The sequence below is a fragment of the Anomaloglossus baeobatrachus genome, chromosome 1 (assembly GCF_048569485.1).
Source record: "Anomaloglossus baeobatrachus isolate aAnoBae1 chromosome 1, aAnoBae1.hap1, whole genome shotgun sequence".
NCBI classification, from domain to species: Eukaryota; Metazoa; Chordata; class Amphibia; order Anura; family Aromobatidae; genus Anomaloglossus; species Anomaloglossus baeobatrachus.
The window spans coordinates 327231023-327254927 of NC_134353.1; the positions used below are offsets into that span (position 1 = coordinate 327231023).

Genomic DNA, 23905 nt, shown 5'->3' on the forward strand with positions numbered 1-23905 from the left:
AGAAGATTAAAGCGATGGCATTTGCACTTTGAGCAATTTACTGGCATATATAATACTTAAGAGTTCCAATCTCTGCGAATACATGAAGGATTGAGCCAGCAATAGAGAAGGTTCAATAGTATATACTAGCGAATAATTCATTCTAGAAATAGCTCAGCTTCACTCCACAGAACTCTAAAAAACAAGTCACTATCATTTCCTTGAAGAGCATATTGAGATCCATCAGCCAATTTTCTGATTGGTAATGAATATTTGGCCTTGTTTTTGCTCCACAACCATAATGGGCTTTGTACATGTTCAGAGGATTTCTTCATGTCTGTGGAATACATTTGTGAATACTGCAAATGACTCCAGGGCCTTTAAATGTCAGTAAATTGGCAATAAATAGGCACTAGGGCACAGTATTTTGCAGCATGAGGACAGCTGAAGTACTATATACTCAGATATGACTTTGGACGCTTCTCAGTAATACAGTAGGCACTTTAATTTATTTTGCTACTAATGGACTGCTAAAAAAAATAGAACGAATTAAGCTGATGCACCTGTTGTCATGTTTGCTTATCATTAGGTGTCTCATAATGAATAGAACATTTGAATATATTAAAGTTTTTAATATATTTCGAGAAAGCAGTATCATTTTCACTTTTCTTATTTCCCTATAAAGTTTCTGAAAATCAATTATGTATACAAATTGACTCTTCGGAATTGAAGAGGACTTGAACTTTACCACTGCATATTGGAAGTAGCAATCCTAAGAGTCAAAATTGTCCATTTAAGAAGCCTTACCAGAATCACTATTTACAGACACGTCTTTCCACGTGTTGCCTCTCCATAGTGCAAAGCAAGAGATATGAGGCCTCTAACTTGGGCCTAAGGGGTGAAATCTAATCTCTACTTGTGGAGAGTACCATGCTTGACATGCCATTGTAAGGAGACTTTGAAGCCATGCAATACTCCTCTGGGAAATTAAATATGCTTTGCACTGAGGATGAGCAACACCCCATAACATGTGTCTTCAAATAGAGATTCTGGTTTGGCTTTTATCTTAAGTCCTGTGGCATTGCTCATTAAATGGTTGCTATAGACTTTTAGGATTAGTTCTTCCAATAGATGGCACTAGATTTCAAATCTGCTTCCTTTCTGAAGAGGCAATTTGCATATTTAATTTTCCACAGTAGACCTTTAAGCATGGCCTTTAAGTCTCCTTACCCTGGCATGTCAGATATGTCACTCTCCTCAATGAGAGATGTAACCCTTTTGAAAATTCATTGATCACTAAAAAAAGCCAAAAAAAAGTATAAGGCATGAAGAAGTGAAAAGAAGGAGATGAAGTTGCAGGTGTACTCCATCTCTCCTTGTGCATAAGGTTTAGAAGAAGAAAACAGCACGAACGTACAGCAAGAACAGTTTGCCGAACTAACAGCCTTGGGGAGAAAACATTTTCAGAAGGCAATCAAAGGGAGCAGAGGTTAGGCACACATTTGGCTGTACAACGGCTAACATACATCAACTGCTGCCTAATGAGAGACTGTTTTTTTTAACAATAGGCCTTGTACACCGTGACAGCTAAGCACTGTACTCAGAATGGTTGGCCAGGATTAAAAAAATTGCTGCCTTTTTTATTAATTAGAGCTGGCATGATTTTTCATAAACAAACCATGCCATCATTCAAATTGTCTGTAGAGTTTTTTAAGGTAAAATATTGATTCTCTAACAAAATCATGCAGTCATTAATAATAGAAAAACTACAGCACTTTAACTTGTTTTTTGGCATCATAGCTGCATCAGTGCTGTTCTGTGTGGTTTTACTCTGATTTTTGTTAACCTTGGTTCATAATAAAAGTTGCAGAAGTAGCAGAGCCAGTATTGTCATGGGATGCAACATAAGGGGGCTTTACACGCAACAACATCGCTAACGAGATTTCGTTGGGGTAACAGAATTCGTGACGCTCACCCGGCCTCGTTAGCGACGTCATTGCGTGTAACACATACGAGCAACTGCTAACGATGTAAAATACTTACTAAATTGTTGATCAATGACACGTTGTCCATTTCCCAAATATCGTTCCTTGTTCTGGACGCAGGTTGTTCATCATTCCTGACGCAGCATACATCGCTACGTGTGACACCCCAGGAATGACGAACAACACCGTACATGCGTCCTCCGTCAACGAGGTGGGCGTGACTTTCCTGCGGGAGCTCTCTGCTCCTCTACTTCAATTGGATGCCTGCCATGTGACGTCGCTGTGACGCCGCACGAACCGCCCCCTTAGAAAGGAGGTGGTTCGCCGGCCACAGCGACGTCGTTAGGAAGGTAAGTATGTGTGACGGGTAGCAGCGAGTTTGTCTGCCACGGGCAACGATTTGCCCGTGACGCACAAACGACGGGGGCGGGTGCGAACTTAAGCGTGTAAAGCCCCCTTAACACTGACAGATTTGCATTTAACCAAGAAAGTTAAAGGGAACCTGTCAGGTCCAATATGCACCCAGAACCACGAGCAGCTCTGGGTGTATATTGCTAATCCCTGCCTAACCGTCCGTGTATCTAGTAGCATAGATAAAGAGATCTTTAGAAAAAGTATTTCTAAAGATCTTATATCATATGCTAATGAGGTGTTAGTTCCTGCGCTCATTCCGCCCTCTTAGCATGGTAGTACTCCCACAGGGGCGTGCTTACATTCTATTCAATGCAGCATCACCAGCAGTGACACACGTACCTGTGTCCGCTGATCTGAATGCCCCGCACTTCCGATCATGCTCAGAATGAAGCTAGGTGTACGCGTCCCGGCTTCAGACAGGTCAAGTGACCAGAAGCACCGGGACTTCTGATCAGTGGTGACAGCGGACACAGGTACGTGTGTCACTTCTTGTGATGCTGCATTAAACAGCATGTTAGCACGCCCCTGTGGGAGTGCTACTATGCTAAGAGAGTGGAATGAGCACAGGAACTAACACCCTTGCAACTAATGCCCGCGCTCATTAACATATGATAAAAGATCTTTAGAAATACTTTTTCTAAAGATGTCTTTATCTATGTTACTAGATACAGGGACAGTTAGGCCGGGATTAGCAATAGGCATCCAGAACTGCTTGTGGTTCTGGGTGCATATTGTGTCGCAGGCGGGGGCGCAGGCCTCAGCCAGTGGGGAGCTCCTCGAGGCGCTCGGATCCGGAATCGTGGCTGTGGCTTGAGTGGCAGTCGGATCCGGGGCTCGTGCAGCAGCCCGTTGCCCACAACTTAAAGGGGGTATTTACAGGGGAAGAGTTTGTCAGTGACACCACCCATGGGTTGCGGTGATAGTTTGGTGACACCGCCGCTGCCTTTATATGGGACGCCTGGGGCTGATGGGCAGCAGGATGGTATCCCCTCCACGGGTAGGGGAGGTGTCCCGGGGCCCAGTTATAGGTGATGTGCAGTTCTGGGGCGCCGTCTGCAGGCTGGACCGGATGACACTGGTGTACTCACTGTTATTGAATAACCACACAAAGTCCAAGTAGTAAACCCAGTGCCGGATACCGGTAGCCTCCGGAGGGGTGTGCTCAGGTTCCGCACACTGATTGACAGGACAGGGGCCCTTCCTCCTGCACTTCAGTGTTTTGTCTCGTGTGTTGACTAGTCTGCATAAAACGGGAAAAGTCCGCTCCCGGTGTCTTTGCTGTGGGAGCTGTTGCCCGCGAGATCTGACCCTTGGGATTTTTGCAGGCAGTTGCAGACGCCCTATCCCCCGCGTTGGCTTCCGTCTTGCTATATCTGGGCTTACTGTTGGGACAAGACGTGGAATCTTGTCCCCTGCTGGCTAATTGACAAGGGGCTTGAAGCTGTCCTCGCCCTAGGGTCCAGGCACCCCGACTGTGCACGGCCTCCGGACCGGATTCACGCTGTCGGCACCGGCGGGCTACAACCCTGCCCCGGTCCACTTAAGGTCTCCCGTGACCAGATCTCCGTCGCCTGTGGCCCTGCTCTGCTGTCTGCCACCTAGTCAGCTCAGGTAGTCCGGTAGTCCGGGAGCTACAACCCCCGACTACCACTTCACTCCTCTCACTTCCACTCTCTACTCAGTTCTGTCGCCTCCACTCTACTGACGTGTTCCCTCCCCTGACACCTCACGACCCCTAGGTGGGCGTCACCATCTGCCTGACCCCGCCCACTGGTGTGTCCCTATTGTCCTTGGGGGGGTCACTAGTCATTTGTGGCTGGTGTATGTACCTGTGTGGGGTTGTGTTGGTAGGACAAGGAGGAGGGGATCCTGCACCTTGAAGATGGATGCAGTCTCCTGTGACAACCTGGTTTTGCCAGGGTGTCACAATTGCACTTGACAGGTTCCCTTTAAGTGATTGTCCTCGAATGGGCTGAAAGTCTGCAGTCACTGTATGTGACTTCAGACTTCTGATTCCTTACAGCTTGCACTCTGCATGCTGTCAGAATTCTTCAAAGCTTGAGCAGGTAGTCACGTGACAGTTACATATGCATGTTGTCAGGGTTCTACAATCCTGGCGGTAAGAGTGAGCAGTCACATGACCACAAGTATGCGATTTGCATACATGCAGTTACATGCTGACTAGATATGCAAGGCCTTGTTCAAGTCAATGGTCTTGAGCAAGGTCATGCACATCTAGTCGGGATGTGGCCAGATGTATGCAAATTGCATACTTGTGGTCATGTGACTGCTCACTCTTACCGCCAGGATTGGAGAACCCTGACAACATGCATATGTAACTGCAGCGTCAACCCCTGATGACAATCTTCTTCAGAAGGAGTGATAGGCACTGCGATAAAGTGAGTGCAGCCCCAGCCTCCTGTAATGTTATGTTTTAGACTCCTCTCAAACAACTTGTCACAGGAAAAAAAGAAAAAAACATAAACATGGTTCGATCACACCCATCCTTAAAAAGCCCTCTCTTGACTCATCCTCTGTGTCTAGCTACCACCGCATATCCCTTCTCCCCTATGCCTCAAAACTACTGCAACAGCATATCCATCTTGAACTGTCCTCATACCTCTTCTCCTGCTCCCTCTTTGACCAGCTGCAATGTGGCTTCCGACCGCATCACTCTACTGAAACTGACCTAACTAAAGTCACCAATGACCTACTTTACTGCCAAAGCCAAGCGACACTACTCTGTCCTCTTCCTCCTGGACCTGTCCTCTGGCTTCGACACAGTAGACCAGTCCCTCCTATTACAGATTCTCTCCTCTCTGGGCATCACACACTTGGCCCTATCTTGGATCTCTTCATACCTAAACGACCGAACTTTCAGCATCTCCCACTCTCACACCACCTCCTCATCCCACCATCTATCCGTTGGTGTCCCCCAAGGATCAGTTCTTGGACTCCTGCTGTTCTCCATCTACACCTTCGGCCTTGGACAGCTCATAGAGTCCCACAGCTTTCAGTATCATCTCTATGCCGATGATACTCAGATCTACCTCTCTGGACCTGACATTACCTCCTTACTAACCAAAATCCCACAATGTCTCTCTTGTATTTCATCCTTTTTCTCTGCGCGATTCCTAAAGCTTAACATGGACAAAACAGAATTCATTGCATTTCCTCCTTCTCATTCAACTCCTCCATCAAGCCTATCGAGCAAAGTTGATGGCTGCTCACTCTCCCCAGTCTCACAAGCTCATTGCCTTGGAGTAACCCTCAACTCTGCTCTATCCTTCAAGCTGCACATCCAAGCCCTCTTCACCTCATGCCGACTACAACTCAAAAATATCTCCTGGATCCGTGCTTTCCTTAACCAAGAATCAGAAAAAACATTAGTACATGCCCTCATCATCTCCCGCCTCGACTACTGCAACCTCCTGCTCTCTGGCCTCCCTTCCAACACTCTTGCACCCCTCCAATCTATTCTGAACTCTGCAGCCCACATAATCCACCTCTCCCCTCGCTATTCCCCAGCCTCACCACTCGCTATTCCCCAGCCTCACCACTCTGGCAATCTCTTCACTGTCTTCCCATTGCCCAAATACTCTAGTTCAAAACATTAACCATGACCTACAAAGCCATCCACAACCTGTCTCCTCCTTACATCTGTGACCTGTGCAAACACCTCTGTTCTCACCTATTGTACCCTCACCCATTCCCTGTAGACTGTGAACCCTCACGGGCAGGGTCCTCTCTCCTCCTATACCAGTCTGTTTTATACTGTTAATGATTGTTGTACTAGTTTTTATGTATACCCTTTTCACTTGTAAAGCTCCATGGAATTAACGGCACCATAATAATAAATAATAATAATAATAGTAATAATACTTACAAAGGTGGCTCGGGTATAAAGATACAGTACATATTTAGAATGGACATTTTAGGTGCCGGACCCCTCTTTAGTGTAAGATACAATATTGATAAAAAATAAGCTACACTGTCCTATCACTTCTTGTTAAATAGAATCAATTTAGGTCTCACATTACATTGAAGTTTCTGTGTAGTTTTCCTCTATAGTAGAATTATTACCATAAAGTAGAACATTTACCTTTTCCAAATATGATATTGGAATTCTGCACTTAATAAATTCTGCTGTGTATCTTAAGCCCTGGGGTATCTTAAAGTAACTCTTAACAGATTCTATGTCATGCCAAAATTACCCTATCAAGATGATATATAACTACTCCATGTCATTATATCAGTCGCTTCCCTTCACTTCACTTCTCAGTAATGCATCACAACAACTGGACCGTACATCCTTACCTACCAACGGGAGGACATTTATACCTGAATCAGCTATGTCAAAGAAAAATGTACAGCATCTTAATTACAGCTGAGTCTACTCCGCAGAGGATAAATGAGATCTACAGTAGCACTTTAAGGATTTTAAAGCCATTAGGGATTCAGTATAGGAGCACAATTATTTTTCCACAAGGCTACGATAACTAATTAGAAGACACAAATCCCTACGTGTGCCTGTGTTCCATCCTACGATACCTACCGGTATATCTGATATTGATAAATATCACTAGAAATGAACTAGGTGATACATATTTTACCACTTATCCTTTCATCATGCACCCTTTATATTACCATCCCTTCTATAGAGATCATATTCTCCAGTGCAAAAAAATGAGATTGCGCTAACTTACGTTTTCCAGTTCTCTTCTCGATTGACGATGGAGATATCAGAAGCAATGCTCCAGAAGTCACACTGTCAAACAGCATGCAAATGTCTGAAGGGAACCTGTGCATTTAGAATTTTCTGTTCTCTATTTCCTCTTGCAGGCTCTCACAATACACCGCTCCGAATGCAGCACTTTGCTAACAGCTGCTGAGGTGCTGCGTGTCCTGTGCAGATTGTTTCAGGCAGATAGAATGGAGGCATGGAGCTTTAATATCCTTTCATGACAAATTGTTTTAAGCACATGTACCCCGTAGCCGGCTCTCATAGCCAGTCCTCGCGTCAGATGAGTCACAAATAGCCTAGATGGATAGCGGACATGTATAAAGCACTTGTGTGTCTATGGGGAGCACAGCATTTAAATAAATGGAACCCAGAAGGATGCAAGAAAGTGGACTGACCTGTAAAAATTCCTGTCAAGCATAAGATTGCCTATTAGGAAAAATGAACCATGTGCAATATATATCAAAGGTCCATACTCTAATAAATAGTAAAAGACTGATATTGTGATACTGATATAAGCTGTGACTGCCACAGCATGTAAGAACCTTATACATTCAGAAAAAAATGAAAACAAAAAAAGCTTCTGTGTTCTGAAAAAAAATGATAACGTATGTTCCCACTACAATAAAAAAGTTAAAACAGTAAATAAGCAGAATAAAACATAAAATAATAATAATAATAATAATAATAATAATAATAATAATAATAATAATAATATAAGAATCTTGAAGAGATGTTTGAGATTTTTCATGCCAGTTAAGAGAATATTTTACAATAGCAACTTCAGAAATGTATCTGAAATGTGTCTCAAGTGCAATTTGCAGTCAATTTACGACAAGCTCCTTAAAAAGTTTTGCTTTATGTTTATCCATCAGTGATTCTTTTGCCTATTCTTTGCCAGAGAGTACCCCTACCCAACGGCTCGAGTGTTGTATTCTGTTTTGTTTTATGTTTATCCAGCAGTGATTCTTTGCCTATTCTTTACCAAAGATTCCCCCTACCAAACAGCTCAAGCGCTGTATTCTAAGTTTTGCTTAATGGTTATCCGTCAATGATTCTTTTGCTTATATTTTGCCACAGAGTACCCATACCCAACAGCTCAAGCACTGTATTCTAAGTTTTGCTTAATGGTTATCCGGCAATGACTCTTATGCCTATTATTTGCCAAAAAGTGCCCATACCTAACAGCTCGAGTGCTGTGTTCTACTTTTTGCTTAACACTAGAAGGCCCAGAAATTTCGAGCTCCCCCCTGAAGTCCCGAAAGAGGGTCAAATGACCCTTAGTCCAAACTGAATAGAACTAACTAGAAACTAAATGGCTAAACTCAATGGAAAACAACAACCTCCTGTGGTGCGACAGTAATGGCCTTAATTACAGAACAAAAAATGGTGATGATAGGATGTTAGCTAAAATCCTTCAGTCGACACGTCTCTGGGTTCCAAAAGTAGAAATGTTAAATGACCCCTCTCTGGGACTTCTAGGGTTTATTGGTTATCCATCAGTGATTAGTTTGCCTAGTCTTTGCCAGAGATTACCCATACCCAACAGCTCGAGTACTGTGTTCTATGTTTTGCTTAATGGGTTTCCATCAGTGATTCTTCTGCCTATTCTTTGCCAGTGAGTACCAATAGCCAACAGCTCGAGCATTGTATTCTATCTCCATTAGTCCTATAGGCTTCGAGCATGCCCACCAAAACTCCAATCAATCTATTTCTTATCACAGTTAAATGGTGAAAAGGAATGGGGGACTCTCATTCGTGCGATAACCAAGGGTCTCAATAGTTGGGACCCCTGCAATCAGATTCTTATCAGATATCCTAAGAATAAGTGCTAAATGTACACTCTGAAAACAAAAGAGATGCACAGCCAATGGTCAAAGTAAAATGGGGGTGCTCTATGCTCGTGAGGCGTATATGGAGAAAAAGATAAAAGGCTGAGCATAATCAGAGCATCCTGCCATGGAATGTGAAAATCAATTATTTTATTTATTATTGAATGCAAAAATACACACTTTAAAAACATGTAAAATACACCGATGCCTGCATGAGTGAAATGCCAACCACCAAAATTATGGCCCAAAGGAACGTGAATAAAGCAGAGCAAAAACCTGCCAATTGCAAAAAAACAGGAAACCTGCTGAATGGTCCAGAAAGGTACATCAATCCTATGAATAACTTAAAGTGAATCAATACCTGATATATAATTAGCAGCATTAAACATAGTGACAATGTCCCAAAAAATACAAGTCTGTTAGGAAAAACAATTTGAAACAGTGCAATTCCTCAAACAATTCAGTGCTTCGTGTTCAATTGTGTCCTCTCTCCTCCTGTACCAGTCTGTTATGTACTGTTAATGATTGTTGTACGTATACCCTTTCACTTGTAAAGCGCCATGGAATAAATGGCGCTATAATAATAAATAATAATAATAATTTGGTGATTGGCATTTCACTCATCAGCATCAGTGTATTTTACATGGTTTTAAAGTGTGTGTTTTTGCGTTCAATAAAATAATTTATTTTTTCCTTCCATGATGGTGTGCTCTGATTGTACTCAGACTTTCTCCTTTTCTCAAAATGTAGATTTTTTTAAAGAATCTGAAAACTAAAAGAAGACCTATAATTTAGTTCACTGCACTTGTCACCCAACTTTTCTTCATCCTCCCACAAATAAATCAAAAACAGCATAAATACTTTAATATTTCTGACTTTTTTAACTTAATGTATCAAACTTCTTAAATAAGATCCATATAACAATTATAATTGGTCAAAAGTATCAATATTCATCAACTGTCAGGGACTGAATTTAAGTACTTACGGTAATGAAAACAGTTATTAACTTTAGACTGCTTCTATCCCAAATTGGGAAGCAGCACAGCCTAAAAGGGACTAATCAGGGGACTAATATCAATAGGATCAGACTAAAATGTCATATATAATGTCGAAAGTCTGTGCTCAACCATCTATTTTTTTCTACTGTACTGAAGAGAACAGAAGTTTTGAGCCATGGAAACCGAGAACTGCCCTAGGAATTTCAAGGCCCCATACTGGCAAAATACCATACTGGTATATATCTTCAAGACCCCAAACTGGTATAGATGTCATCCTCCTAGTATATATGTCCTCTTCCTGGTATATATGTTCCCATCTGGGTACATATGTCCTTTCCTGGGGTCTTCCTGGTATGCATGCCCCCTCCTGGTATATATGTCCTCCTCCTGGGCCCATCTTGGTATTTATGTCCCTATCTTGGTTTATTTCTGCCCTTTCTAGCATATATGTCCTCCTCCTGGTATATATGTCCTCTTACTGGAAATCTCCTGATATATACCCTCATCTTTCTTTGTTTGTCCCTTGCCTGGTATACTCGTATATGTCCTCCTTCTGGTTTATATGTCCCCTTCCTGGGCCTTTCCTGGTATATATGTCCCCATCCTGGTTTATTTGTCCCCATCCTAGTATATAGGTCCCATCCTGGTTTATTCTGAAGCAGATAAAACAGTGAATTTCTCAAAATTGTAGCAAGCAGCCAAGTAAGGGACACATCGCTGGAATTAGAATATCTGTTCCTACATAATACTGATCTCAGATTACATAGCAAATATCTGGTGACAGATTCCCTTCAAAGATCTAAAGCAGGGAAGAATTTGAAAAAAAGCAGCATGCAAAACATTTACTACAACTCCTCTGCCTGCTACATATGTCTATTCTTGGACCCCTTGTAAATCATCTAATTCAGCCTTCACAAGAAGTAGATCTCCACTGTAAAGACTGCCTACTCTGGCTCTACAGGTTATAGGTGATGTAAATTAGAACTATAGGTCGTAATACTGGAATTCTGCTCAAAGCAATCCTTAACTGAAAATGTGATGATACGTCGAAGGATTTTTTTTTATCAGTACTAGCTAAGGTCATGAAACAGCGGGTGAGTTTAAGATGGTACCTTTATAGTGTACAGGTTAAGGAATATGTTACAGGGCTGTCAGAAGGCAATGAAGCAAATCTTTTATCCCCTTCCGTTCTACAGTATATACTGTTCAGTCAATGAAATGAAGTGAAAAGAGCACAGCATGTGACTAGCTTAGAGTCATGGACTTCGCAGCCACTATAAAGCACAGCTCCTCTTATACAACTTATAAGGCACTTCATTGCCCATAACCTGTACCTTGGACTTCTCCGCTCTACGGCTCAATGTGTTCATCAATACATGATTCTATTTTACTCACGAGAGCTGCTCTTGAAGAAAAGTCTTTTTATTTGACCATCTCTTCAAGTTCTACCTTCCTTCTTTGAGTGGCTTGGTTTAACAACTATTAAAGAAATCCGATATGTCCAAAGAATATCTTATCGGAGGATCCTAATTTGCCTGCATTTCACAAAGAGCAACTGACTGACTTTTTTTTTTAAGTCATACCTCATTTATCCTGATTATTTTTAGAACTAAGCAATTTCTTAAAAAAAATGCTAGAAGCCATGGAGGGATTCCCCCCTACAATAAGCAGTTAATGTGAACAACCTAATGAGTGGGACTTCAGGGGCCCCCTCCAGTAACTGAGAATGGCTTAACAAAGCATTTTTAGTTAAAAGGGATATCTGTCGCAGGTCATTTCGGCAATAGAGCTGAGCAGCACAATGACTTTACAATTCCAAATACCCACAGAGAATAGTGCACAACTGGTTAGTATCGTATATGTGTCCTATTCTACTGATCAATATCTGTCAATCATGTATCTGTCTCGGCAGGTTCAGTTAGGTCCAGAATTATTTGGATAGGGACACAAGTTTTGCCAGTTTAGCTGTTTACCAAAACATATTCAAGATACAGTTATAAATTAATATGAGCTTAAAGTGCAGATCTTTAATTTGAGGGCACGCACATCCCAACTGAGGTAAGGGTTTAGGTATTACAGCTCTTTAATATGTAGCTGCTTCTATTACAAGGGACCAAAAGTAATTGGACAATTATCTCAAAAGTGCTTTATTGGGCTGTATGAACTAGTTTCTCATTAATCCATCATCAATTAAGCAAGTAAAACGTCTGAAGCTGATTCCAGGTGTGTCATTTGTATTTGGTAGCTGTTGCTGTGAGCCCACAACATTGCAGTCAAAGGAGCGCAATCAAAGGAGTCAAAGGAGTCAATGGAAGAGAAACAGACCATCATTAGGCTAAAAAAAATATAAATACTATATAGAGATAGCAGAAATCAATTGTTCGAAGTGTATTCTGTGGAAAAAAAAAGAGCTCATGAGCTTGTTAATTCAAAAAGGCCTGGACATCCACAGACAACAGTGCTGGATGTTCGTAGAATTCTTTCCATGGTGAAAAAAAAAACGCCTCCACAGCATCCACCCAAGTTAAGCACAGTCTCTAGGAAGTGGGTGTTTCAGTATCTAAGTCTACCATAAAGAGAAGACTTCAGGAGAAGCAAATACAAAGAGTTCACCACAAGGTGCAAATCATTAATCAGCCTTAAAAATAGAAAGGCCAGATTAGACTTTCTCAAAAAATATCTATAGGACCCAGCTCATTTCTGGAAAAGCATTCTTGGATAGATGAAACTAAGATCAACTAAGCTTCCCTCTACGGTGTCCAGTACAGTTCTTCTCTGCTTCTCCGACTCACTCTATGCGCTAAGTGTGACCCAGAAATCTGTTTTATAATAGCTTCATATGCTTACAATGTGAAAGCCATTGCCAGGTCCCGTATAGGGAAGTGTGATCCGGAAAGTATGCTGAGTGATGGCATCACGGAGAGCAGAGAAGACCGGCGCTGGACACCAAGAGAGCAGTGGTTTGAGAGTATAGTAATATACTCACACTATATTACATGCTCATATATACATATGATAACTTCAATACTTTCTTCCTAGGTGTAATATGTAACCCCTTGCCACATGTATTCCCTTCGCTACTACCAATCTCATCATATAGTTGTAGACGCCACTATTTGTTGATGCATATATCTTTTTGTTAACTTTTTGCTGTCATGCTTTGCTATATGGATTCTTCTTGCACAATACTGGATATGTGACACTATTATCCATACTTTGCTTGCTGCTTACATAGGAGTAGTTATACTGTTGTTTGCATTACTACAAGTCTGTTTTTCTGACAGCGCAGTGGAGCGGGGGGCATTCTTGACCCTTCTGTGGAGCCCTGTGAGATCTAGTTACAAATGTAGGTTTATGAGATCACCATGCTCGTGGACCAAAGTGACCCTGCTTCTATCTGTAGAAGAAAAGGCAAAAGGAGTAGAGCATGATGACACAAATGTCTGCCACCAAGCTCTATTGGGTATAAAAAAAGAGGGGAATTTTTTTATTAATAGTTTTCTTTGATGATTTTCGAGAAATGAAAAAATGTAGTGTCAAAGTAGTACAATAAATTGACAATCATTGCAATGTATGCCAAAAACGTACATAAAACTATGAAACTACAACTCAAATACAAAATTACAATTCAAACTCTAAAAATAGGATTACATTATGGGCACAGAGTGGAATTTTGGTCATTAAAGAATATGAGTTGGTAAATAGCCACCACTGACTGATAAAAGGGTGGAAAGTAAAAAGTCCAAAAGTGAAAGTTGTTTATGAGAAGAAGGTGTCACGCTCTGCTGCAAGTGAAACTGACGTGAAGTCAACCAACTATGCAGAACAGCTGCAAAAACATATTGCATACGGCTTATTGTGTTCACTCCACATACTCTAACCAAGACCTATATACATGTATGGTTATGATACTGTGAATGTATGGCATACCTTCCTAATAAAACTGGAAATATACCCATAGCGCACAGGGGTTGACCAGGCGCTGAATTTTACAGTACTGCTTTTGTCTATGAGCTTTGTCCAGTATTTCATCTCATCCCTATAAAATAGTGAGATGAGCAACTATATTGGCCACAAAATATACACAAGAGTGGCAATGGATGAAATTGAACCCTGGACCCCTTTTTTCTAATCCCGAATCCCGGATAGCTAGCTCCTCAAATAAAAAAGCAGTTTTTCATCTTGTTACTCAGTCAGAATGGGCACGATATGAAGCCCCCCCAAAAAAACTATTACATTACGTTAGGGAAACAAATTATAATCGATTGTAGTTTAAAAAGATATATGAGTTTGGGAAGATTAGTTCACATTGCAGTATTGTACATTACATTTATTAAATGGACTAGAAGGTGGCCCGATTCTACGCATCGGGTATTCTAGAATTTACGTATTGTGTAGTTCATGTATGATTTTTGTTATATATATATATATATATATATATAGATGTTGTTGTGTGTAGTTACCAAGTGTTTGTGTAGGGCGCTGTACATGTTCTGGGTGTTGTCTGGGTGTGGCGGGGGGTGAGAGCGGTGTTGTATGTGTGTTGCGTGTGTTGCGTTGTTTGTGGAGCGCTGTGTGTCTGTAGCGTTGTGTGTGTGTTGCGCGGTTTGTGTGTGTGTGGTGTGTTTTGGGGGGAGGTATGTTTTGTGCAATGTGTGTGTTGTGCGGTATGTGCGTATATTTGTGTGTGCCGCGGTGTTTGTGTGTTGGGTGTTGTGTGTGTGCAGCGTTGTCTGTGTGTGTGGGTGTCTGTGTAGGGCAGTTGTTTGTGGTTCCCAGTGTGTGTGTGTGTGTGTGTGGTGTGTTGTGCAGTGTGCGCGCGCGTGTGTGTGTGTGTGTGTGTGTGTGTGCATCAGCCTCTCTTCTCTCAGCCTACCTCTCCCAGCCTCCCTCCTCCCAGCCTCCCTCAGCATCAGCCTCCCTCTCCCAGCCTCCCCAGCATCAGCCTCCGCCAGCATCAGCCTCTCTCCTTCCAGCCTCCTCCAGCATCAGCCTCCCTCTCCCAGCCTTCCCCAGGATCAGCCTCTCTCCTCTCAGCCTCCGTCATCCCAGCCTTCCCCAGCATCAGCTTTCCCCTCCCAGCCTCCCTCAGCATCAGCCTTCCTCAGCATCAGCCTCCCGTTCCCAGCCTTCCCTAGGATCAGCCTCTCTCCTCCCAGCCTCCTTCTTCCCAGCCTTCCCGAGCATCAGCTTTCCCCTCCCAGCCTCCCTCAGCATCAGCCTCCATCAGCATCAGCCTCCCGTTCCCAGCCTTCCCCAGGATCAGCCTCTCTCCTCCCAGCCTCCTTCGTCCCAGCCTCCCTCAGCATCAGCCTTCCCCTCCCAGTCTCCCCCAGCATCAGCCTCCCCAAGCATCAGCCTCCACCAGCATTAGCCTCTCTCCTTCCAGCCTCCTCCAGCATCAGCCTCCCTCTCCCAGCCTTCCCCAGGATCAGCCTCTCTCTTCCTAGCGTCCGTCTTCCCAGCCTTCCCCAGCATCAGCTTTCCCCTCCCAGCCTCCCTCAGCATCAGCCTTCCCCAGCATCAGCCTCCCGTTCCCAGCCTTCCCCAGGATCAGCCTCTCTCCTCCCAGCCTCCGTCTTCCCAGCCTTCCCCAGCATCAGCTTTCCCCTCCCAGCCTCCCTCAGCATCAGCCTCCCTCAGCATCAGCCTCCCGTTCCCAGCCTTCCCAAGGATCAGCCTCTCTCCTCCCAGCCTCCTTCCTCCCAGCCTCCCTCAGCATCAGCCTTCTCCTCCCAGTCTCCCTCAGCATCAGCCTCCCTAAGCTTCAGCCTCCACCAGCATTAGCCTCTCTCCTTCCAGCCTCCCGTAGCATCAGCGTCCCTAAGCATCAGCCTCCACCAGCATCAGCCTCCCTCGTCCCAGCCTCCCCATCCCAGCCTCCCCCAGCATCAGCCTCTCTCCTCCCAGCCTTCCCCATGATCAGCCTCTCTGCTCCCAGCCTCCTCCAGCACGCCGTGCTCCTCTGCCGACACTCACACACCCGATCGCATCCACTCACACACACTCGATCGCATCCACTCACACACACTCGATCGCATCCACTCACACACACCCGATCGCATCCACTCACACACACCCGATCGCATCCACTCACACACACCCGATCGCATCCACTCATACACACAGACACTGACGATATCGCACATACGCGCTTATACTCACAACATCCGGGGATATCACATGCTTCTGGCCATGTGATCCTCCCGCAGGTCCTGGAAGATCACAACAGCACAGTACCGCCGCCGAGAAGCAAGCGATATCCCAGGATGTTGTGAGTATGTGGATGCGATGTGATGTGTGTGCTGTTATGTGTGTGCTGTTATGTGTGTGCTGTTATGTGTGTGCTGTTATGTGTGTGCTGTTATGTGTCTGTATTTTCCGCAGCTGCAGGACCTTGATGTGTGGATGCGATGTGATGTATGTGTGATGTGTGTGTGAGAGTGAGTGTGAGCCGGTGTACACTGGTAACTATGATACACATCGGGTAACTAAGGGACCTTAGTTACCCGATGTGTATAATGGTTACCAGCTTTCACGGCCTCCGTGAAGATCCCAGCATCGCAAGGTTATGTGTGGCGCTGCCGGGATCCTGACGGAGCCGGTGTAGAAGCAAGCGATATCCCAGCATGTTGTGATGTGTGAGAGTGAGTGTGAGAGTGAGTGTGAGAGTGAGTGTGATGTGATGCCTGTGTGTGTACTCACCTGGGAATCGGGGCTCAGTGTCAGTTGGGCCAGAGCGAGCGTGGATTGCGTGAGGGGGGCGGGGCCTGCAGAGAGCCGGGGCGAGAGGCCAATCCGTGTGGGGGGGCGGGGCCATGGCGAACCCAGCGGCCAATCAGCTTTGTGTCACCGTAAGGACATGTCACGGTGACAGTGTCGCGGTGACACTGTCACCGTGACACTGTCACCGTGACACAATTTTGGAGCATGACAGACAGACAGACAGACAGAATAAGGCAATTATATATATAGATTGCACGCTACTGCTGGATCTATAATTGAACTCTGAGCCTGAGGGCAATATGGGTGGTCCTGTAGGAAAAAACCTAAGCAGTGACCTCTTGTGCCAGCTCTAAAAACAGGGTATAGCTCAGCTTGAAATTCCTGTCTGCAGAATGCACTGTATATACCGTATTCTGACAACATTAAATGTGAGTGAAGTGCGTACAGAATACAATGCGCCTAATACACTCAGTGTTATCATTTTTTATTCTCCCTAACAATGGCGAAACTAGAGGCCAATTGGCCATGAAGCAAAATTTGGACCTGTTTAACTCCACTGAATGTTGGTCAGATATATAGGCCCTCATAGTGTTTTAAATCATATAAAGACATAAATGTTGCCCCCCCTCTCCTCCTTCATTCTGTAGTAATTACGTCATCCTGTACTAATAACCCCTATCCTGGTATATGTGCCCCATCCTGAGCCTCTTCATTGTAAATATGTCCCACATGCTGGGCCCCATCCTCATATTTCTGTCCCCCATCCTTTGCCCCTTCCTGGTAAGTACGTCCCCCAATCTAGTATATATTCCCCCATTTTGGGCCCCTTCTCGGTATATATGTCCCCATCCTGGTATACAGTTAGGTCCAGAAATATTTGGACAGTGACACAATTTTCGCGAGTTGGGCTCTGCATGCCACCACATTGGATTTGAAATGAAACCTCTACAACAGAATTCAAGTGCAGATTGTAACGTTTAATTTGAAGGTTTGAACAAAAATATCTGATAGAAATTGTAGGAATTGTACACATTTCTTTACAAACACTCCACATTTTAGGAGGTCAAAAGTAATTGGACAAATAAACCAAACCCAAACAAAATATTTTTATTTTCAATATTTTGTTGCGAATCCTTTGGAGGCAATCACTGCCCTAAGTCTGGAACCCATGGACATCACCAAACGCTGGGTTTCCTCCTTCTTAATGCTTTGCCAGGCCTTTACAGCCGCAGCCTTCAGGTCTTGCTTGTTTGTGGGTATTTCCGTCTTAAGTCTGGATTTGAGCAAGTGAAATGCATGCTCAATTGGGTTAAGATCTGGTGATTGACTTGGCCATTGCAGAATGTTCCACTTTTTTGCACTCATGAACTCCTGGGTAGCTTTGGCTGTATGCTTGGGGTCATTGTCCATCTGTACTATGAAGCGCCGTCCGATCAACTTTGCGGCATTTGGCTGAATCTGGGCTGAAAGTATATCCAGGTACACTTCAGAATTCATCCGGCTACTCTTGTCTGCTGTTATGTCATCAATAAACACAAGTGACCCAGTGCCATTGAAAGCCATGCATGCCCATGCCATCACGTTGCCTCCACCATGTTTTACAGAGGATGTGGTGTGCCTTGGATCATGTGCCGTTCCCTTTCTTCTGCAAACTTTTTTCTTCCCATCATTCTGGTACAGGTTGATCTTTGTCTCATCTGTCCATAGAATACTTTTCCAGAACTGAGCTGGCTTCATGAGGTGTTTTTCAGCAAATTTAACTCTGGCCTGTCTATTTTTGGAATTGATGAATGGTTTGCATCTAGATGTGAACCCTTTGTATTTACTTTCATGGAGTCTTCTCTTTACTGTTGACTTAGAGACAGATACACCTACTTCACTGAGAGTGTTCTGGACTTCAGTTGATGTTGTGAATGGGTTCTTCTTCACCAAAGAAAGTATGCGGCGATCATCCACCACTGTTGTCATCCACGGACGCCCAGGCCTTTTTGAGTTCCCAAGCTCACCAGTCAATTCCTTTTTTCTCAGAATGTACCCGACTGTTGATTTTGCTACTCCAAGCATGTCTGCTATCTCTCTGATGGATTTTTTCTTTTTTTTCAGCCTCAGGATGTTCTGCTTCACCTCAATTGAGAGTTCCTTAGACCGCATGTTGTCTGGTCACAGCCACAGCTTCCAAATGCAAAACCACACACCTGTAATCAACCCCAGACCTTTTAACTACTTCATTGATTACAGGTTAACGAGGGAGACGCCTTCAGAGTTAATTGCAGCCCTTAGAGTCCCTTGTCCAATTACTTTTGGTCCCTTGAAAAAGAGGAGGCTATGCATTACAGAGCTATGATTCCTAAACCCTTTCTCCGATTTCGATGTGAAAACTCTCATATTGCAGCTGGGAGTGTGCACTTTCAGCCCATATTATATATATAATTGTATTTCTGAACATGTTTTTGTAAACAGCTAAAATAACAAAACTTGTGTCACTGTCCAAATATTTCTGGACCTAACTGTATATGTCCCTATTTGGACTTATTCCTGATAAATATGTTCCCCATCTTGGTATATATGTCCGCCATCCTGGTATATATGTCCCACATCCTGGTATATATGTCTTTATCCTGGGCTCCTTTCTGATTTATATATCCTTATCCTGGTATATATGCCCTTATCCTGGGACCCTTCCTGGTATATATGTTTCCATCCCAGTATATATGTGCTTATGCTGGACCAATGCCTGATATATATGTCCTTATCCTGTGCCCCTTCCTGGTATATATGTCCCTATACTGGGCTCCTTCCTGGTATATATAGTCCCCATTTTGCCTCTAACGCATAAAAGAACCCATTTTACTCACATTCCCCTACTCCCATGTCATACGACGTCCTCTTCATAAGTCTGCACCTGACATTGGCGTGCCTGCTGTGGCGCCATCTGATATCACTGCCATGCGCCCCCAGTCATAGGCAGAGCGATGTCAGCTGCCAACCTCTGTTTGGATGGCAGTGTGTATTGTAGTGCTGGAACACAATGGGGCTCTACGCAGCATTGCATTTCAGCCGGATGTGTGTCCTCAAACACACATCCAGCTGAAGTAGGCACTGGGGTTGGCTGGCAACCTCTGTGACCATTATTGCTACGCCCATGCCTCTAATGTTTTCTGATCATTGTTAGATACTTGAATTATTGTAGAACAGTGCATGAATCAAAGGTAGGAAAGTGTAGACAGATAGATAGATAGATAGATAGATAGATAGATAGATAAATCTTACAAAGATTACAAAGCCATAGTTGACTACTATAAGCTTTCAAGCCAAAAATCAATCGGAAATAGTGAGAATTCCCAACAAAAGTGGATCACACATGATCAAGATTGTTCTCTCTCTGGTATATGCATCACAACAGAACATTTCAGTTGATGGAATACTAAGTATAGAACACTGTACTAGTGTTGCTGTCAGAATGTATAATTCAGCCAAAAGTGGGTGTAATTACTTATCCAGGTAGAATAACATATCCTGAATAGCCTAAAGGTAGAAAATATCAACGTAACACCTCTTCTAAAATACGTTTTAATGATATCCTTTGCTGACATTCTCCTCTACCATTTTCAGAGAAGATCTAGTTTCCTTCCACTGAGTTGGTAGAAATCATGGAGCTTCCCATGACTTGTCGGAGACAATTCCATGCCAGCAATATCAATATTGTGTTATGAATATCCCTCCTGGCATCATACAGAAAACAAGCAGCTATGTCAGGAATGAGCCATCAGAACACAGAACTTTTGACCTGATGTATAGATCACTATCTAAACAAAGCGGCAATTCTTCAGGGAAGGCCAGTAAGATAATACGCATTACATGCACTTCAAGCTCTCTCGCCTCCAGCACACCCTCCGGCTTAGAAGTTATGTGCTCAGATATGGCTGTTTCTCAGGACTACTCTCTAAACAGTAAGCATGTTTCCACTTGTTAGTTCCTGGGAATTGAATGATAAAATCATGATTATCTAGCTTACAGTAAAGCTTCAAAAACAAACACATCTATTATAGAAAAATAGAAAAGTGTACTAGACAGTATAAAACACATCCCCTACCTGCCTATTTAAATAGTCTAATACTACTTTGTAAGCAATAACGTTATATATACAGTTAGGTCCAGAAATGTTTGTACAGTGACCGAATCCTCGTGTTTTGGCCTCTGCCTGACACTATTTTTAATTTAAAAAGAAACAAAGTGAGATGCAATCAAAGTGTAGATTTTCAGATTTAATTAAAGGGGTTTAAGAAAAATATCCTTTCACGGTATGTGTTAGATTATTGTTCTTCTGTACTGTGAAGCGCCGTCCAATCAGCCTTGCTGAATTTGGTTGAATTTGAGCAGAAAGTATAGTCCAATACACTTCAGAATTCATCTGACTGCTTCTGTCTTCAGTCACATCATCAATGAACACCAGTGACCCAGAAGCCACACATGTCCGGCCATCACACTACCTCTACCATGTGTTACAGAGAATGTGGACTGCTTTGGATCATGAGCCGTTCAAAGCTTTCTACATACTTTATTCTTCCCATCATTGTAGTACAGGTTCATCTTTGTTTTATTTATCTAAAGAATGTTTTTCCAGAATTGGGCGGCTTTTTTAGATGTTTTTAGGTAAAGCCTTATCTGGCCTTTCTATTTTTAAAGCTGATTAATGGTTTGCATCTTCTGCATTTGTTCTCATGAAGTCTTTTCTTTAAGGTAGACTTAGATACTAAAACACTTAGGCGGGCTTTGCACACTACGACATCGCAGGTGCGATGTCGGTGGGGTCAAATTGAAAGTGATGCACATCTGGCGTCGCAGGCAATATCGTAGTGTGTAAATCCTAGATGATACGATTAACGATCGCAAAAGCGTCGTAATCGTATCATCGGTGTAGCGTCAGCGAATTCCATAATTACGCTGACGCGACGGTCCGATGTTGTTCCTCGCTCCTGCAGCAGCACACATCGCTGTGTGTGAAGTCGCAGGAGCGAGGAACATCTCCTAACTGTGTCACCGCGGCTCCTGTCGGCTATGCGGAAGGAAGAAGGTGGGCGGGATGTTTACATTCCGCTCATCTCCGCCCCTCCACTCCTATTGGCCGCCTGCCGTGTGACGTCGCAGTGACGCCGCACGACCCGCCCCCTTAATAAGGAGGCAGGTCGCCGGCCAGAGCGACGTCGCAGGTCAGGTGAGTGCATGTGAAGCTGCCGTAGCGATAATGTTCGCTACGGCAGCTATCACAATGATATCGCAGCTGCGACGGGGGCGGGGACTATCGCGCTCGGCATCGCAGCATCGGCTTGCGATGTTGCAGCGTGCAAAGTACCCCTTACTTCCTGGAGAGTGTTCTTCACTTGGGTGGATGTTGTTAAGGGATTTTGAAAGGATTTTGTCATCATCCACCACTGTTGTCTTCTGTAAATGTCCAGGCATTTTTGGGTTTCCAAGTTGACTAGTGCAATCTTTTTTTTTGCAGAATATTTCACAAACTATTTGTTTGACCACTCCTAATATTTCTGCTATATTTCTTATAGATATCTTTTTTTCAGCTTAAAGGCCCTGTGCGCACTAGAAAATGGAATTTTGTTAAGAAAATTCCACACCCTCTGAAAGATTACAACACCTGCGGTAAAAAAAAAATGCAGCAAACCGCACCCAAAAACCGCATGCGGTTTTACCGCGATTTGCAGCGGTATTGACGCAAATTTTCCACAGGTTATTCCCTGCGTTTTTTTTACCATTATCTATGGCAAAAACCGCAGGTACCTGCGGAAAAGAAGTGACATGCACATTCTATTTTCTGCAGAAATTCTGCAGCAAAACCTGTAGGGGAAAAAAACGCAGTGTGTGCACAGCATTTTTTTTTTTTACCATAGGTATACCATGGGGAATGACTGCAGAAAGGTTATTAGGAACATTTTGTGCAGCAATTCATGCAGCAAAACTGCAGCAAATCCGCAGCAAAAACCGCAGCTTGTGAACAGGGCCTAATGATGGTTTGTTTCTCTTCCATTAAGAGCTCCTATGACCGCATATGTTGTGGACTCACAGCAAAAGCTTACAAATGCATTTACCATACATGGAATCAGCGCCAGACCTTTTACTTGCTTAATTGATGGAATAATGAGGGAAAACCCATATGGTCCATTAAAGGGGTTTTAAGATAATTGTCCAATTACTTTTGGTCCCTTGGAGAAGAAGCAGCTACATATTAAAAAGCTGTAATTCCTAAACCCTTACTCCAATTATTATTTGAATACCCTCAAATTAAAGCTGAGAGTCTACACTTTAAACTCATATTGATTATATAACTGTATCTTGAATATATCTTAGTAAACAGATAAAATGCCAGTCAATGTTCAAAAATTTCTGGACCTAACTATAGTAGAAAGCCCAAAGCATATTGCTCAGACCATTTCTTTCTCTAAGCCCCTCATAAACATACATTTCCATAACAGCTAAATTTGCATGTTTATTTCAATAGGAGTCATTGTAATAGTACCCTCAGGTTTCTTCTAGAGAAGACTGAATCAATTCAATGCAAATTGACTTTGAGTAACAAACAGGTGATGTTACTAATTATTGAAAGGTGAGAATGATGAAGTCAGCAGTAAAGACCAGAGCCAGTGTCTGGCCAAAAGATATGTTGGCTAAGTCTGGTTTACCTGCAGGTGATGCTGCAACTGATGTTGGTGTTGGAAGCTGGACAGTGCCTTAAAGCTATGGTGGTGGTCATGGTGGTTGCGAGTGTGCAAATTCTTTTCCATGTTGCTGGAAAACCAATCTATTGCAAAGTGCAGTTGGGAAAGTAAGCCGAGTACATCCTGACAGAAATCACTTAGGAACTATGCCCCTTTATCATAACACGCTTGTTCATGTGGAGAAAATAAAGACGTTGTCAATGACAATCACCAGGTAAATCTTGTCATAATCACCATGAAAATCCTTATCTACTGCTTTCTGTACTCTTACGCCTCTCCCTGCATTGCCAGTGTAACGCCTGCCTGGAGCCACAGACTCAGATGGGCTGTAAAGGGGAGGCTAGAGGGAAGCCACTCACCAAGCAGGACCCCCAGAACCCTGAAACCCTTTAACCCCTCTACAGGGATTTGGAATTACACAGGGCCCTGGAGATCACTACCTGTGGAAGGCTGCAGTCCGATGAGACTAGTAGTCAGGCAGGGTCAAACCAGGAATTGCGGA

General features: G+C 43.4%; 1 protein-coding gene across 4 annotated transcripts in view; it reads right to left on the bottom strand.

The window, feature by feature from the left end:
• ARHGAP24 (Rho GTPase activating protein 24) overlaps positions 1 to 23905 on the bottom strand; it is a 1297893-nt gene that overhangs the window by 776308 nt on the left and 497680 nt on the right. Inside the window, exon 1 of one of the 4 annotated variants that reach the window (XM_075351862.1) lies at positions 7085 to 7296. The exons of the other annotated variants lie outside the window; for them this stretch is intronic. Within the exon in view, the coding sequence (XP_075207977.1) occupies positions 7085 to 7187 (103 nt within the window). The 5' untranslated portion in view covers positions 7188 to 7296. Of the gene's footprint in view, positions 1 to 7084; positions 7297 to 23905 lie in introns of those variants that run through there. 4 annotated transcript variants of the gene reach the window in all.